The sequence below is a fragment of the Cotesia typhae genome, unplaced genomic scaffold (assembly GCF_013202065.1).
Source record: "Cotesia typhae breed Kobodo isofemale line unplaced genomic scaffold, CoteBio_Ctyphae contig_119, whole genome shotgun sequence".
NCBI lineage: Eukaryota > Metazoa > Arthropoda > Insecta > Hymenoptera > Braconidae > Cotesia > Cotesia typhae.
The window spans coordinates 1109672-1128699 of NW_027423712.1; the positions used below are offsets into that span (position 1 = coordinate 1109672).

Below are 19028 nucleotides of genomic sequence, written 5' to 3' on the forward strand. Positions count from 1 at the left end.
AGATTTTAATAATTTTTTTTCAAGACCTTTTCTTTGATTCAAGGAAAAAAATTCTTCAATACAATAATTTTTGAAGCAAATTAATTTTTTTTTATTAAATAATCAATTTATCGATAAAATTGAAGTTTTTATTAAAGCAATTTAAGATTAAAATAATTTTAAAAATAATAGCGAAGATTTTTCATTCAGAAAATTAAATAATTTAATGCGATAAATTCTTCTATCAGCATCATACCAGTACACACTATAACTATTTATTGCACACACATATATATATATATATATATATATATATATATATATATATATATATATATATATATATATTTATATAAATATAATGTATGTTTTATGTAATATATGTATACATGTGTTTTCTAGTCATCAGCGGGAGCACGGCAACAAATTCTCGGGTCTTTACTCTTCCATCTCTCGTTCTTATTCTTATTCTTGCTGTAACTCTATTCTTTATCATAATATAATTTTGTTGACTCTTTTTTACCGTCTATCCTCTAAGGCGATATCTTATATTATATTTTCTACACTCGTTTAGCCGGTGTCCCAGTATTAGTGCGCTGTTATGTGGCGATGTACGATGTACTGTAAGAGAGAGAAAGAGCGGCAGAGAGACGGGTCTCGGAGATAAATAAGAGAAAGAGAAAGAGAAATTGAGAAAAAAGACGTAGATCGCAAGCGAGAAACGCGTTTCGACATTTCGGAGTATTAACGGACGATCTCGTAAGTGGGCGTGTAAGAACTCGAAAATTGGATGGTGTAGGACGGCCTGGAGCAAATTAACGTTTGACGATAATATCCGTTTTCGGGCTTAAGCTGTATCGGTTGGCTTTCGACTCGCGCGAGTGTACAATCTCTAAGCAACAAACCTTTTTTTTTTTTTTACTTTTTTTTCTTTATCGCGCTCGGGTTTACTTTATTTATTTACTGGTTTTTCGTCCAGTACATATGTGTAGAGAGTAATGCCCAGAATTTGTATGTCGTCAATCTAAAGGTGTATGCTGGATATTAAATTCGGACTTCTTTATTCCTGGCGTGAACCACCGGCTCAATCCGGCTACCAGCCGTTTATTTTTCAGTCGCTCAACTTTCGGGTGAATCTAAATATCCCACATGATTCAAATTTTTATATCTTAATGAATAATAATTAAAACGAAATAAAACTAATTATGAAAATTTTAAATATGTGATCACATATGACTCATGTGATCATATATAATGTAGCCTGATTACATAAATATACATCTCATCATGTGTAATTAATCGATAACCATAGCAATGATTACCGTAGCAACGGTTATCATACACTGAAAAAAAAAATTAACTTAAATCAAGAGTAAAATTCTTGAACCAAGAAAATAATTTTGAAGAAGCTCATTGTCTTGAATCAAGACAAAAAATTCTTAAATCAAATAAAATGTACTTAAACCAAGTGAAATTTCTTAGCTTAAGAATTTTTTCAACTCAAACTAAGACGATGAAATTCTTCAAAATTATTTACTTGATTCAAGTAAATTTTTTTTTCTGTGTAGCAACTGTTACTATGGCAACAGTTACCATGGCAACGGTTAAATATTAATGAGTGAAATTTGTAAAAATATTGATTAGTTAAATAGTCGATAATAAACATTTTGACAGTAGCGCCTAAAGCGCATTCGATTTTCTATTGAATTAAATGACACATGTCCTTATGTGATCATATATGATCATGTATAAACCCTAAATGAACATAGCTGACCATAATTCTTCACATATGTAGACATACTTCAATGTAGATATTTTGTAATAAGATCATATATGATCACATATGCCATATATGTATCATATAATTATATGCGATCGTAAATAAGCATTCATACGTAAAAATAAAAATTTGTATCAGAGAAAATACAAGCACATATAAACATATATGTCATATATGATCGCATATGGCTCATATTTACTATCTAGATAATTATGAATAATTCTGATCACATGTAAATAATAAATTTTATCATATGCAATCATATATGTGCAACCTGATTAAACATATACATTTCATCACGTGTAATTATTTAATTAAATCATATATGACCAGAAGTCTCCACATATGATCATATTTAGACATTCCTCAATGTACATATTTATTTAATAGGATCATATATGATCACATATTGGTATCCGGTTGATAATAACTATTCCTTAATGTATATAAATAAAAAATTTAATCATATATGACCATATGTGCTTACAAATCTTCATATGTTATCATATACAGACATATTTAGAATCATTTGTACGATACACGGTTTTATATGGTCACACATGACTATGTACGTATTATATTGTCATATGTGGTCACATATGAACCATATACATCACATATATTTTTATATTAATAATTTTTTTCTAACTTATGATCATATATCATATATCATAAAAAGAGAAAATGAACAAATTAAAATTTGATAAAAATGAAAAAAAAAAAAAAAAAAAAAAACCGCTGTATCATTTTATCAATAATTAGCTTTACGTAAAATCTTATTTACTATTCCAAGTAAATCCGTATATTCTATTCTATCAGCGTAAAATCACTTTGTAGGATATAGTAGTACATATAGAACAAGAAATGGATTTTCGGAGGATGGATAAGAGCAAGAGCAAGACTAAGAGAAGCTGGTACATACGCGACAATCTTTAGAGGTATTGCTTGGTGTAAATATATATTGACGCCGCGGCGGTACATAAGCAGTTGTATAGTTGTATGCATATCTGAATCGGAGGAACATATATATTACATCCTCCTTGCAATACTATATATTAGTTCGCGAGCCTTGAGTTTGAGGGCGCTTTAAGTAGTTACACCGCACTAGTTATTTTTCCCGCGATATAATGCGAGCCGGGCATGCATGTGTGGAGGCTAGTGCGGGTGCGGGTGCGGAATACCCGGTCGCGGCATAATATATGCGATACGATGCGATCGAGGATATATATAAGAATAAGAATAAGTATATATATATATATATATATATATATATATATATATATATATATATATATATATATATATATATATATGTATGAAGCTCTTCTACCTGGGGAAGGTTTGAAACTGCTGAGGCAGATCGGCGAACAGCAGGAGGGGCGCAGAATAACCGGTTGCGTGCTTGGACTTGTCCTCTATCCGGCGGATAGCCTCTTCCATCGACGCCTTCTTTCGCAGCTTTCCTTCTTATTTCGATTACCTTTTTTTATTATTGTTGTTGTTATTCCTGTTATTATTGTTATTATTCTACACATTTAATCTGTATCAATAGATCTGGGCTTATAGCGCTAATTTATTGGATATCATTAAGGATTTATAGGTTTTAAATTTTGAGAGGGCTTCTTTTTTTGGAGCTGAAATTTGTCATTTATTAAGAGGATTTTTCTTTATATTTAAGTTACCAGTCACTTGACCATTTTTTTACTTTATTTAACAAAAAAATTTATTTTAAAAAAATTTTTTAAATTTTTAAATTTAAAAAAAAAATAAAAATTGCATTTTTTATTTTTTTTTATTTTTACGTCAATCTTTTTTTCTGTTAAAAAAAATTATTAAATATCAGATAAATTAATTTTCATAATTTTTCGTTGCTTTCAGATTTCGTATCGACAACACCGACCACATAATTGATGTAAATAAAAATAATGCTGCGTTCGAGTATGACCAGGTCAATATTATTTGTCCCGTCTACGGACCCGGGACTTATGACGACGAAGCTGAGAAGTACATTATTTACAATGTGAGTATCAAGAATTTAATGGTTAAATTTCAGACCTCATTTTTTTTTTTTCAAGTAGTTTTTATTTGGAGAAATTAAAAAAAAAAAAGTTCGTTAATTCTAAACGCAAAAGTTTAAAAAAATGTTCAGGAAATTTTTTTATAAAAATTATAAATTTTATTAAATTGTTTTTTAACATTTAAAAAATTATTTTTGGAAAGAAAAAAAAAATTGAATTTTTTTTATTGATTTTTTAAATAAAATTTTATTGTAAATATTCAGTAAAAAATTTATTAATTGAACTATGAATATTTATGAATAAAAAATTTTTTTTTTAATCTTTATCAATTAAACTTTTATTTAATCTCTCTTTATCATTAAATATTAAAATTTAAATTAATTAAATATTGTAATGATAATTGATTATTAATATGAGAACTCAGTAATTGATTTACAAATTTATATAATTTTACAAAATGATATTTTTATAACTTTAAAAAAAAAAAAAAAAAAAAAAACATGAGAAATAATTTTATTGCTATTAAAAAAATATAAAACCTGACCAAAAAAAGGACTCTATAAAGCATAAAACATAAATAATTTATCTGTGTTCCTTTCAGGTGTCGAAAGAAGAATACGAGACCTGCAGAATAACGAACCCGAGTCCGCGGGTGATAGCGGTTTGCGACAAACCCACAAAAACAATGTACTTCACCATAACGTTCAGGCCGTTTACACCGCAGCCCGGCGGGCTGGAGTTTCTCCCCGGGCACGACTACTACTTTATCAGCACGTCGTCAAAGGACGACCTCCACAGGCGCATCGGCGGACGGTGCTCCACACACAACATGAAGGTAGTCTTCAAGGTGTGCTGTGCGAACGACGGGTCATCGTCAACCCGCAACAACAACAACCGTAAGTACTCCTACAATTATGTATCATTTTTTTTTATTACAATCGTAGATCATAGATCGTAAATCGTAGATCATAGATCATCACAGGGTTGCAAAATATTTTATTTTTTATTTATTAATTACATATTTATATAATTTTTTCCAATAATTAGTTTTAATAAAATTAATTAAATTAATTTTATAAAAAATTATATGATTAAATTTTAAAAAATTAATAAATGCACTCTATTTCCTTATCTATTGACGTTTTTAAGGATATAAGCTCATCCCGATGTTACACTCGTCGAGAGCTTTCATTTTTTTGAGTACCCACATGCATTTTTGATATATTTTTCATATATACATATATATAACATATATAAATATATGAAAAAATGATGTGGGTACTCAAATAAAAGTCCTTGATGAGTGTAACATCGGGATGAGCTTGTATCTTTAAAAATGTCAAGAATTCACAAGATACAAGGTCATTTCTTAATTATTTATCTAGAAATAGAGCATTTTTAAATGCAGCCTAAATACTTATTAAATTAAATTTAATTATTATTTTTTTAAGAAATTCTAATTTAAATAAAAAAATTTAGAAAGTTATTTAAAAAAAAAAAAAAAAATATTTTGCAACCTAAAAATAATGATAGACGGTAGACTAGACACGTAGAGCTAACAGCTGTTGTATAGATATGTGTAATATTATTTTTATTTCTTGACCGATGATAAGAATGATATTAACATATATTTATATTGATGGTAATTAGTGTCAGTTACGGGGAGCAGTAGCGGTAGCAGTACTGTATCTAGCAGCTCAACAAGCGGTGGAATTTTAGGAGTCAACAGCAACAGCAACAGCAACAACATCAACCTTAACAACAATAACAACAACAACAACGGTAACATCGGTGGTGTCGGAATGCCACCATCGCCACCCCCGAGCGTCTTGAAGGGCGGAGATCGATTCTTCCCAGGAGGCAACATCTATCATCATCAGCCGGGAACAGCCGCGGCGGCGCCCACTCTACCTCACGTACCCCCGCCAGCAATCTACCCGTCACATCCCCATCAGCCGCAGCCGCCGATTCACAATGGACCGCCATCCCTAGCGTCACCGCCCAAGACCTCCATCACCCAGAAGAAGAAAAACAGTACGTATATATAATCCATTTATTTTATATTATACATATATCTACATCTATATTCTTCACATATGTAACACACACCTATATACTTACTATTATAGGAACCAGAGACCGAGAGAGCGAGAGAGAATCCAGTCATTCTTGAATACCGCACCTGCCCGCTTGCGGCATTATCCTGCCTCTACTCTATTTATTTATTTCCTCCTACTCTTCTTTCTCTTCGCAACCTTATAAAAGCATTTTACTTTATTATTATTATTATTATTATTTTTTTTTTTTTTTTTCTTCAGTGCTTCTCTTCACTACTCATTATATAGAGAACCCGTCACGACCCTTTTCACCTTCGCTCCCTTGCTTTCTTCTCTTTTCCTACGTCTATCTCTTTTTTCCAAGACGATTAAAATCGCACACCTCTGCCTTATTCCCTCTCCTTTCTCTTTTTCTTATTCTTAATTCATATATATATACATGTACCTTCAAGAACCAACTACAGCGATTATCGCGATTAATGCGTTTACGCAACAACTTTTTACAAGACAGCGGCACCTGTTCACACCTGTCGCGTGTACTTTGCGTTTTACTATGCCAATTAAAGATTCTGCAATTTCAACCTCCTTTTAAACTTTTCGTTTACTACTAATTCGTAACCACTACCCGAGCTCTCACTTATATTCATTATTAAAATTACTTTTATTTCTTCTTTCATAATTTTATTATTTCACAAACTTTCATTTTAAATTGATTAAATTTTTATTGAAAAAATTATTACAAAAAAATTCTAAACAGAAAAAAAAATTTACTTGAATCAAGTAAATAATTTTGAAGAATTTCATCTTGTTGGTTTGAGTTGAATTTTTTTTTCGGTGCACAGAAGATTTTAAAAATTACACGTGCAATTTTTTTAATTGTTAAAAATTTTGGTCTTAAAAAAATTCAACCATAAATTTAAAAATTAAAAACAATGAAAAAATTCCATAAATTTTTTTTTTTCAATAAAAATAAATATAAATATTAAAATTATGACTCTAAATCTTGACATGATATTTTTTAAAATTCTGACTCCCGTCGATTTTCTTACCAAAAATAAATATTTTATCTGTTTTTTTGGCTCCCCACAAAAACCATCTGTTTAAATAATACGCCATTGGCTTTCTTGTGTATACACATATATTAATATCTCATATATATACCCTCGTATATAATACGGCATACTTAGTCTGTATAAATAGTTTCCACTTGTGCTCCAAAAAACGAAAATTCATCATGAAAATGAAATTAGCCATCTGAAAATTTTTTTTAATTATTTCATTAAAAAATAATTGAAAAAAAAAATTTTTTTATTTTTTTTAACAATTTTTTTAATAAAAGAAAATTCTAAAAATTTTTATATTTCGGCTAATTTTATTATCATAAATAAATTATCTGTTAAAAATAATCCTAATTACAATTATAATTATACTGCTAAATACCGTAATTAAAAAAAAAAAAAAATTATATTAATACTAATAATTAAAAATGAATTGCAGAGGAATACTCGGATCATCCGAACGAGGTGGTAAAAAATGAAGAGCTAACTTACACCGGTGCAAGCTCAGCACTCAGTCGACCACGGGAGAGTTTTCAGCGATTGATTTACCTCTCAACAGTAGCACTTCTGGTCAGCACACTACTGCCCACTCTGATGCGGTGAACCGACTGCAGTAGACCTCGGCGCCCATCGAGACTCCCCTTCTTCTGTGATTATCCTACGTTTAATTCATTTCCACGATCCTTCGACCTTCGTTGCCTTGGAATCGACGGATAGGATGAGTGAAAGACCCACCGACCGAATGGATTTGTTCATCAATCTCCAACGTTAAAAACAACCCGGTCTGCATGTTCACTGACTATTATTGTTACAACAATTACGAGGCCTGATCTATTCAATTGCTCGACAATTTTTTACCCTAGACCGTAAAAATAATTATTAATTATTAATTATTAATTAAAAAAAAATAATAATATCAAACAATTTATTATTTTTAGATGGGTAAATTATACTACAGAGTGACACTAATTTTTTTTGCCTCATCTATTCTTGTCAGCGGTTAAAAAATTGAAGAGAAAATATAAGAACGAGCGAGTGAAAGGAAAGAGCGAGTGAATTTTTATTTAAAAAAAAAAAAAATATTTAAAGGACGTGGAACAATATTAATTCAAGCCATATTATAATAATTATTATTATTATTATGATTATTATTATTAATATTATGATTATTATTATTATTATTATTATTATTATTATTATTATTATTATTATTATTATTATTATTATTATTATTATTATTATTATTATTATTATTATTATTAAATATTATCACTAGGCACTATGTAGTTACATCGACTATCACTATTATTAAAGTTCAAAATAGTCGTACTGATTCTCCTTATCACTACGCTAATTAATGAAGATATATATTTGAATATGAAAATAATAAAAAATATATATATGTATCTATGAATAGATATTTGAACAACATCGTGTAATAAATACGGGCTAATACGGACAGCACTTTGATAATAAAAAAAAAAAAAAAAAAAAAAAAATATATATATTTTTGTTGAATTACTTGTAATTCAATAATAATAACAATAACGATAATTAAAGGTACATGATTAGATCTGTGGTCCTCGTCGTCGTAATCGTGGAAAATTATTAGTGCCGGCGCTGGTCGCGCACATTATTATCATATTTGTAAATAAATTAAATATTAATTGACTATTAATATTATTTAGTAAATTATGAGATGCGATTATTATGAGACTAAAAGTTGTGAAGAAAAAATGAAAAAAAAAAAAAAAAAAAAACCACTAAATTATTTAATGAATATTTTTGGTAAATATTGATTTATTTTTTCGTCGATTAATATTAAAATTATGGATAATTAAAATTAAACAATCAATTTATTGATTGAATTTAATATATATGTTTGTTTATTTATCATGCGATAACGACAGTATGAATGTCAATTTATATTTAATTATATAAAGTAATAAATTAATAATGATAAATGATAAATTAATAGAAATAACCTCCGTGTAAATAATAAAATCATTATATATATATTATATATTATATAAATAATAATGATGCATGTGTTTATTACGCAATATTTACGAAGAAAAAAAAATATCGAATAATTAATTAAATTAACGAAATTAACCGCTGTGTATTTACATGGGAATATTTTAGACTATTCTTAGACAGTTCCCGCTTCACAATAATTTTGAATTCAAATTTTTACGCGCCTTAACCTTGTTACAATTTAAATAATTAATTATTAAAAAAAAAAACACGGAGTTAATTGAATAAATTCAAGTGTAATTAAAATTGTACTACTGTGAAGAGTTGAAAAAAAATTATTTAAAATAATTATCAATCAGAAGTTCTAAGAAAATAAATAAATAAATTTTGAGTTGAGACAAGTCGGCCATTTTGAATTGCGCGGTATGATATGTCCGACGGCCATTTTGTCGGCGTTTAAAATACCGAATTAAATTTTTTTGGACTATTATTTAATTTGTAACAATTAAAGGCTGTGAAGAAATCGAACTGTGTAAAAATGCCTAAAAAATTATAATTTAACACATACACGTATACATATATTATATATACACATACATACATACACACGCACACCCATGAAAATAATAAACTGCGGTTCGTTATAAAATGACGAATAAAACTAATATGTAATATAGTAGTATTTGTAATAATTTTATATAATAAGTTTGTATTATATTTATTACTATATATATTATTAATTATTAACTGTAATGCCACGCAGGGAATATCCGATTAACTGGATATTTATAATAATGCTAGAAAAAAAATTGTAACAGATAGCCGTCATAAGTTTAAATAGTTAATTATATAAAGAGGCATGTTTTCCCTTTGTACTCTCAATTGTAATATCAAAAATTAATTATTATAATTAACAACACGACAGAAAAAAAAATTTTTCTTGAATCAAGAAAATTATAAGGAAAACTGAAGTTATTTTTGAAGCAAGAAGAAATTTTCTTGGCTTAAATAAATTTAACTTGGTTCAAAAAATTTTTAACTTCATTCAAGAAATTTTCAGTCTTCCTTAAGATTTTCTTGAGTTAAAATTTTTTTTTCTTTCTGTGAACAATTAAGACACTTAAAAAAGAAGTTTAGAAATTTTTACTTTAATTATTGTCGCTTGATTTTTTATTTCATCCGATAAATATTTATTTTGAAATAATTTTTTAGTTAATTACGACGATAAAGAGTACTTGTAAATATTGTATGTTTCCCGTCCCCCGTCCCCCGTCCTCCGGTCCATTATTTCTTCTTAATTTTTTTTTTTTTTAATAAAAGTAGACACAGCGTATACGTTATTGTAAAACGTTGTCCATTACAGTATTGTAAGCCTAAGTATTATAAGCCTAATGTCTTATTAATCCAGTGTGTACTATTTTTTTTTTCACCGAATGCGTGGCCTAAAAAAATACGCTAATCAGTCTTATATTTATGCCGTCTTACAACGAGACTGAACTGACGATCAACAGCTGTTATTGTTTATAATTTATGATTATTGAAATAAATAAAATAAAATACAATGTTATTATTTGGTTTAATATTACTACTGAGAGATTGTATGCAAGCGATTGAGAAAGTGTCATATTGTTTATTTACAAAAACATAAACCGTGTAACAACTAAATTTATTATTATTTAAAAACACTAGACATTAAATTTGAAAATTTTTACATCATTTTAGTTTATTTAATCCTGGAATTAATTGTAATTTTTTTTTTCCATTCCAATTCCTAGTCTGGGGATAATTTAATGAGTGTCTGAATTTATTTAATAGAATTTGAATTTTTTTGTTGAAATTTTATAAATTTATATGTAATTATTAAGAGCAAGGCCTTTAAAAAATTAATTATTTCATTAATTAATATTACGGCGGAAATAGTGGTCCAATCAAAAAATTTTTTTAACAAAAGTTGTTCAAAATTTAATTTCAAACAACTTTTGTTTGAAAAATTTTTTTATACGACCAATAGTTTTGCCGTAATATTAAAAATTAAACATCAACTACGGACTTGTAGTTAATTAGTTCCAGTTCCAACTTTTGATTGGTTAATTAAAAATTTCCGAGCATCCTATTGGTTAATAAGTTCCGACATTCTTTAAATTCTTCCCAGATGGCGCCCGCTCAAGTGAATAACGGTTAATTAAAAGGGAGTCGGCGATAACATTTTGTAAATAGCGAATTATATAACAAATGTATAAGATTATAAAAAACTAATAAATTAAGACAAGTAATAGGTTTATAATAAAAAAAAATGATATAAAAACTAAATGTATGTTGATATATTAAATTTTTAATGATAAATTAGCACTTAACAATTTTATCAACAGTTACGGACTTTTTTTTTTTTTTTTTTTTTTAAAAAATAATTTAATTGAAAACAAAATATCGAGAACTGCCAACAAATTTTGGAATTTATTTATTAATAATTAATCAATTAATAAATTAACTATTAATGGTAAGAAAAAAAAAAGCAAAGATGAAAATGAAAGTTGACAATTAAATAATTAACTAAAAGTTAATTCTAGTCATTTATCGTTGATGTGTAAACCTTTGTCTTAAATAATAAACAATCAGTGCAGCAATAATTTATTCGATTATTAATTGAATAATTAACAACTCTTTGATTCGTTTATTTGATAAATTTATATAGCACGTAAAAGTAAAACTCGTTACTGATATGTAAAAAAAAAAAAAAAAACAAAAAAAGATCTTTATTGAAGGGCAAGAACTTTTGCCTTAATTTTAAAATAATTAATAATTAATATTATGGCGAAAATATTTGCCGTATAAAAGAATTTTTTTAAAAAAGTTGTAGAAAATTTAATTTAAAAAAAAAATTGTCTTAATTTTTTTTTAGGGCCAATCAGAAAGTCGTAATTTCAAAATTAAGATTTAAAAATTGAGCGGGAAAAATTGGGAATTATTAATTATAAATCTTAATTTTGAAATTACGGCGAAAATATTGGTCGTATAAAAAAATCATAAGAGACATTATTTTTAGAAAATTAAATTTTCTACAACTTTTGTTTGGAAAATTTTTTTATAGGACCTATATTTCCGCCGTAATATTAAATATTTAAGCGATTAATTTAAAAATTAACGCGCAAATCTTGGCCCTTATATTTCAAGTGGGATTTAATTAAGAGCCTACCCGCAAGTTAAATAAATAAAAAAAAAAGAGTACATACATATATTGATACAAGAATTTCATAGCTGTAGCGTAGGAACAGTAGTGTCATATGTAGCGCAATAGACTTTTAATCAAAGCAACGTAATAAAACTATAATACAAATACAAATAAAAATAAAAATAAAATTTCTACAGGATATTAAACAATAGCACTGTGACTATTAAAAAAAAATTTTAATAATATTTTCAAATGTTACGAACACATCCGTCTGGTATATATACGACTATATACATATAATGATTAATAATAATAATAATAATAATAATAATAATAATAATAATAATAATAAATTACTACTACATCGTCGACGATGAGAAACGCATGGACAAAGAGTTGTAATTAATAATAGAAATTTTGCATAGTTTACTATCGGTTATTACTGCAGCACAGGCAGTTGCGTAACGCCCTAGCCATTACACCGGTAGAAAGTAACATTTGCTAATTATTGGTTATTGTTTTGTGTTTATTACAATTTTTTTTATCTTTATCACGATACTGAAGATGCGAGACTACCGAGAGTATTTTTTTTTTTCGATTTCAAGTAGGTTAAAAAATTTACAGTGGCAAAGCGGTCGAGTCATTTATTTCATAACCGGAGCGCACGGGGTTCGATTCCCAGCGGGTGTAAAAATAAATTTACAAATTCTAATTTTTTTTTTTTTTTTTTTTTTTAGTATTTAAAAAAATTTATCGCGTGTGATGTGCGAACTTGAAAGTACTAGAAAAAAAAAAGTAATTAAAAAAAAAGTTGGTTTTAATTTAGCGTGATTAGTAGATAGTTTAATAAGTGCCATGGAGTTACAAAAAATCACACGTGTGCGCGGGTAATTATTTTAAATAATAACACTTGCATAAAAAAACGCTTAATCACGCGCTCAATGTTTTCTTCTTCTTCTTTTTCTTCTTGTTTATTTTTTTTCCTGTTTTAGTTTGAAAAAAATAAAAAAAAAAAACGAAACCTACATGTGTGGTAATAAAATAATCTCTCGAGATCAACGAACACTATATGATACGAGTAATGTTAATTATTTTGTGCGTGTGTGTGTATGCGTGTATGTTGCATGTCAAAAATTAATTGTACTGATAAACTGACTAAAATAATAATTATTAATTATTAATGACTAATCCAATAATTATAATAATAATATTAATATTAAAAAAAAAGATTAATTATTAATTAATGGTGAATGACTAATGAATTAACAATTATTTGTGAATATTTTTAAAAAAACGTGTAACATAAAATGAAGAAAAAAAAATTGCACAATACTCACTTAATGTATTGATAGTTGGATACGATGTAGATTAATTAATAATAATAATAATAATAATAATTATTATTATTATTATTATAACGAGTTATTTGATTATTATTAATTATGAGTAATGAGTATTAAATTAATTAATGATTAAAAAAAATATATAACAAATTGTATGGACAGAAAAAGTCCTAAATGACGAATAGTTTGTTATTGAAATTTAAAAATTATCCAGCAGACTGCACACATACACACACGATACAATTTTTTTTAAATTACACACGCGTTTTATATACAATGACGATTGTTATAGAAGCTAAAAGATAACTCCAGACAAGATGTGGTGGAAAAAAAAAAAAAAAAAATTAAGAATGAATACCTAATTAATGTGGGACATAATATTTTATAATTAAACTTTTGTACAGAATAAATAAATACTTGTACTGTGGACCAATATATCTATCATTTAATTAACACCTATCATTTAAATTGGACATTTAGTTTTTATTGTTATTAAAGTGACAATTTAAACTGTCCTATAAAAATAAATTTTCATTAAAATAAGTTTTATTTTATTTTATTGGATATAAAAATTACTTGGCTGATTTTTTGGTCAACGGAATTATAATTACACGGTTTTTAGCCTCCGGTATTCGCCACCACCGGCCTGCTTTGTGTTCCTGACCTACACCGACGATCAAGTTTTTCCCGTCTGGTGTAAACACCATACAATTGATAAATCCAGTTATTTTTACTTCAAAAAGAAGTTTGAATGATTTAAATGACTCTTCACAGTGCCATAATTTAACATTGCCGTCTCTCGAACCTGAAATAATAAATTAAGTTTATTAATTAAATTTTTGGTAATTTTTATTTTTATTTTTTTTTAATAGTCGAATCGCGAGAAAATTCATTTTAATAATTTAAATATCTATCGAAATTTAAATGGAATTACGGTCGGTTTTAGGTCACGTTTTAATTTAAATTAAAACCAGTAATTAATTGATTTATTTCGGTTTTTTTTTCACAGGTCATTTATCGTAAATCATAAAACAATTTAGAGTTTTAATACAATAATAAATGATAATTATAAAATAATTTCAATGTTTTAAAAAATAAAAAATAATTGTTTTTTCTTAAAATAATGAAATTAACTGTTAATGACTTTTGTTAATTTGCATTGTACTTTCTCAACTATTGACATTTTTAAAGATACAAGCTCATCCCGATGTTACACTCGTCGAGAGCTTTCATTTGAGTATCCACATGCATTTTCATATATTTTTCATATATACATATATATAATATATATAAATATATGAAAAAATGATGTGGGTACTTAAATGAAAGGTCTCGATGGGTGTAACATCGGGGTAAGCTTAAATCGTTAAAAATGCAAATAATTCACAAGATACAAGGTCATTTCTTAATTATTGACATTTTCAAAGATATAAGCTCATTCTAATGTTACACTCATCGAGAGCTTTCATTTGAGTACCCACATGCATTTTTGATATATTTTTCATATATACATATATATAACATATATAATATATATAAATATATGAAAAAAATGATGTGGGTACTCAAATGAAAGGTCTTGATGAGTGTAACATCGGGATGAGCTTGTATCTTTAAAAATGTCAATAGTTCACAAGATACAACGTCATTTCTTAATTTATGTATCTAGAGATAGAGCATTTTCAAATGCAGCCTAAAAACTTATTATTATAAATTGACTATTAGTGAGAACAATATGAAACTTTGAAAATGCACAAATTCAAGTCAAGACCTTTGCAATGACACTGAATTTTACTAAAGATTAATAATAATAATAATAATAATAATAATAATAATAATAATAATAATAATAATAATAATAACCTGAAGCAACTAAATCAGTATTAAATAAGGCAGCAATACTGGTGATCCACATTGGTTCTCCATTAGTTGTATCAACACCATGAGCAGGTGCTAACGAGTACTTAGGGGTCTTTTTCATAACGCTCCATAAACACAGCTGGCCATTGTCACCGCAACTCAGAAAATGTTGGTCATTAATAAACTTAACAGAGTCAATGCTGCTACTACTCTCAACGTCATTAAATATTAATTGTGACTCTTGTACTATTTTCCATAATCTTATTGATCTGTCGTATCCACCGCTCGTTATGCAACGTTCTTGTGTCATTGCATCTATCGACGTAATAGGACTTTGATGACCGAAGCTAAAAACAATATACACGGTCAATATATCAATAAATTAACTTCTATCTACAGTTTAGTTAATTGATAAAAAATTGATCTAGTCTATGAAACTAAAAATATTAAATCTAAATTACTGAAGATAGAACTAACAGAGATTCGACGTATGCCATGTCATCTAGGTTCCAAACATTGACACTTCTGTCTTCGGACGCCGAATACAGAGTATGTGTGTCACGGCGAAAAGCCAGACCAGTTACACTCCCCCGATGTTTTTGTAAATTTTTAATCAGCGTTAAATTGTCAGGATTGTAGACTTTGATGTCGTTAGATTTAGCTTGTCCGACTGTGAAAAATTTATCATCTGAACTTACTGCCATGCAGAGTATTGATTTAGCTTCTTTATTTTTCTTGCCACCTATCATATTTATTTTTTTTCTGTCACTCAAAGACCCTGCAATTCAAGTAAATAAATAAATAGTTTATTTTTAACCAAACCTTCTCAATTTATATTCACATTTTACGATAGTGCCGTCCTTAGACCCGCTGTACAGAAATTTTCCATTACTGGAAACAAACAGACAAGTGATCGAGTCACGGTAATTTTTACACTTTAATTCAATTAAATCTTCATGGCCTGTGTAATTATTTGCCACCGTTTTTTTTAACCGACCTATTTGTTCTAAATGTTCTTCCCGGAGTCGACGCGCGACAATGTCTTCTCCATCATCCAGATCTTCATTTTGTACTATTGAATAATTTATAAAAATTGTTATTATTATTTTTTTTTATCTTAAGAGATGATTTATGAAATTATACCTTCTGCTTTCAATTTTGACAAGTGAAGTTTTGCTATTCTAACACGTCTCTCCTCGGCAGTTTCTTCTTCATCATCGGACTCGAAATCTGCAGCTCTTCCTTTTGCTTCCAACCTTTAAATTTTAATTAAAATTCATATTTTTTTTTCTAATTATAATACAAAAAAGAAAACTTCTGACGGAAGTTAGCCGACATTTAAAAAATTTTTTTTTAATTACACCTCAAGTTTTTCAATTTTTGTACAAATGAAATTTTTATTTTTTTTTAATAAAAAAAAAATTATAAAAATTTTAGATGTCGGTTAACTTAAAAAATATTTAAAAAATAAATAAAAAATTATACTTTTTATAATTTTCTTCAGCAAATTCTTCATCACTACTGGCAATACTGTCATCGTCATTATCTCTTTTATACTTTTTACTTATTTTATTGTTTTGATCACCAGATTTATTTTTTGAAATTTCATTGACCTAAAAAAATATTAATTTATTAAAATAAAAATTTTAATCTTAAAAAAATATGGTACTGAAATTGACAGACATTACAAAATTTTTGAATTAAAAAATAAACAAATTTTAATATTTATAAAAACAACTTACGAAAAAAATTTTATCAAAAATTAATTAAAAAACTAAAAAATCAGCTGTTTATTTCAGTATTAAATTTTAATAAATAAACAATAAACTAACCTTTCGTTTACGGTTGCCCTGGCCATGCTTTTTACGTACAATCGATGACATTTTCACAATTTCTCTTGAATTAATTGCTTAAATATATAAAACTATGTTAAGTAACTTAATACCTAAAATTTTCATTAAAAAAAATAATTTAACAACACACAACTAATTATTACGAAGTAATAATTAACACACGTGCTTTTTTGGGGTTATAAGTTAGTGAATTCGCTCCGAATTCAGATTACACAAAAGTACTGGACAAAACGAAGAAACGTTTTATTTTACTCACACAGATGGCGCTCTCAGTACTTTTTAGTCCAATAATATTTTTGCCGCTTAATTAATTAATAACACTGAAGTTGACAGACATTAAAAATTTTTTTATAATTTTGTAGCAATTAAATTATTAAAAAAAAAGTTTTACATGTGAAAATTAATAAAAATTGCAAGTGAAAATTTTTAGAAGAATTTTTTTATTGTAATTGATTTGTTAAAAAAATTTTTAAAATTGACAGCTAACCGCTAACTTCAGTATTATTACCGGGTCAGGGTTTTTCAAAAGTTATATGTACATAAATTTTTATCATACTGAAGTTAGCAGTCAGCTGTCAATTTTATAAATTATTATTATTATAAAAATTTTTTTATTTGTAATAATTTAATTGCTATAAAATTAAAAAAAAAAAATTCTTATGTCTCTTAACTTCAGTGACATAAATTTTTCTAAAAAAAAAATAAATAAATAAAAGTGAAAAAGATAAAAAATAAAATTACAAAGTTATTATTATAAATTTATTCATTTCTCATAAAATTTTACATAATTAAAATAATTTCAAAAAGTAAAATTATAAATTAAAATGTGATGTCGATTAATTGAGTAATTATCACTAAAGATGACAGTTTTCAAAAAATAATGAAAATCCATATAATGGAAATAATATTTTTATTACACAAGTAAGTTAATAATTATTACTTCCTAATATTAATTATTATTATTTAATAATAACATTAATTATTCAGTTAATATTTATTTTAAATATTTTGATCTATGTACACATTTATTATTCAATTACTTTATTTTAAATATTTAATGTCAGCTAGTAATAAATTATAAACAACTTGTTAGAGTAATTTCATTTTTTTTTTTATATTTTTAATGTGATTTAAACTTTTCTTCATTACCGTAAGAATAAATGGTTCGTCGAAATTGTGAATAACAAAGACGTGATGTATTTTTTTTTAGAAATAATTAATAATAATAAAAAAAAAAATAATAATTATAATTTAACAATAGAGTGATGAAATTAATTCCGTTTGATTTATACAGTAATTCTGAAAATATTTACACTTGAACAATAATAAAATGACAGTAAAATTTAATTTAGTACTGGCAATTAATTATTATTATTAAAATAATATATGTATAATAAATAGTGTACAGATTTTAATTTGTTTAACTAAATTACACATTTGTGTTTAAAACACTGCGCGCTGAGTAAATTCATTTTAATAAAAATAATTAGTTTTTTAAAATATATGTAACACGTGGGCGTTAAATATTTCAACTGATATGTGCGCGTGTTAACGCTTATTTAATTTTGTTTAATTATTTATTTTTTTTTTTTTCAAATTATTATTCCAAAAAAAATTATTTTATTACATACACATACAATAATTCGGACTAAAAAAAAAATAATTATTATTATCAACGCCTTTGTAATAACCCATGTTAGAAAAATGATCAAAAAAAATTTTTTTTACGTCAAAAAAAAAAATAACCAGTCAAACAGTTCTTTATATTTAATTAATTTTTATTATTATTAATTATTTTTGTTATATGCATTCAAGAGTATGTACATGATAATATAAGCTGTACAACTTTTCGACAACGCACCGTAAAAATTTAATTACAGTTAATTTATAATAGTCATCATAGTTATAATTATAATTATAGTATTCGGTGACGC

The 19028-nt window shown here is 26.5% G+C and overlaps 2 protein-coding genes across 12 annotated transcripts in view; one reads left to right on the forward strand and one right to left on the reverse strand.

The window, feature by feature from the left end:
* Ephrin (ephrin) overlaps positions 1–13816 on the forward strand; it is a 261021-nt gene extending 247205 nt beyond the window's left edge. For 9 of the 11 annotated variants that reach the window (XM_074249867.1, XM_074249878.1, XM_074249825.1 and 6 more), the window contains 4 exons: positions 3638–3779; positions 4379–4673; positions 5428–5811; positions 7332–13816. In XM_074249867.1, coding sequence (XP_074105968.1) covers positions 3638–3779; positions 4379–4673; positions 5428–5811; positions 7332–7495 — 985 coding nt within the window. In that variant the 3' untranslated portion in view covers positions 7496–13816. The remainder of the gene's footprint in view (positions 1–3637; positions 3780–4378; positions 4674–5427; positions 5812–7331) is intronic. The other 2 variants (XR_012479987.1, XM_074249885.1) reach the window with 2 other exon arrangements.
* On the reverse strand, positions 10480–17298 carry U3-55k (U3 small nuclear riboprotein factor 55K). The gene is made up of 7 exons (XM_074249797.1): positions 17074–17298; positions 16727–16854; positions 16385–16497; positions 16083–16313; positions 15719–16019; positions 15245–15588; positions 10480–14186 (listed from the first exon to the last, which is right to left on the reverse strand). The coding sequence occupies exons 1-7, from the start codon at positions 17122–17124 to the stop codon at positions 13954–13956; spliced, it is 1401 nt and encodes a 466-aa protein (XP_074105898.1). The 5' UTR covers positions 17125–17298; the 3' UTR covers positions 10480–13953.
* Positions 17299–19028: the final 1730 nt, after the last annotated feature.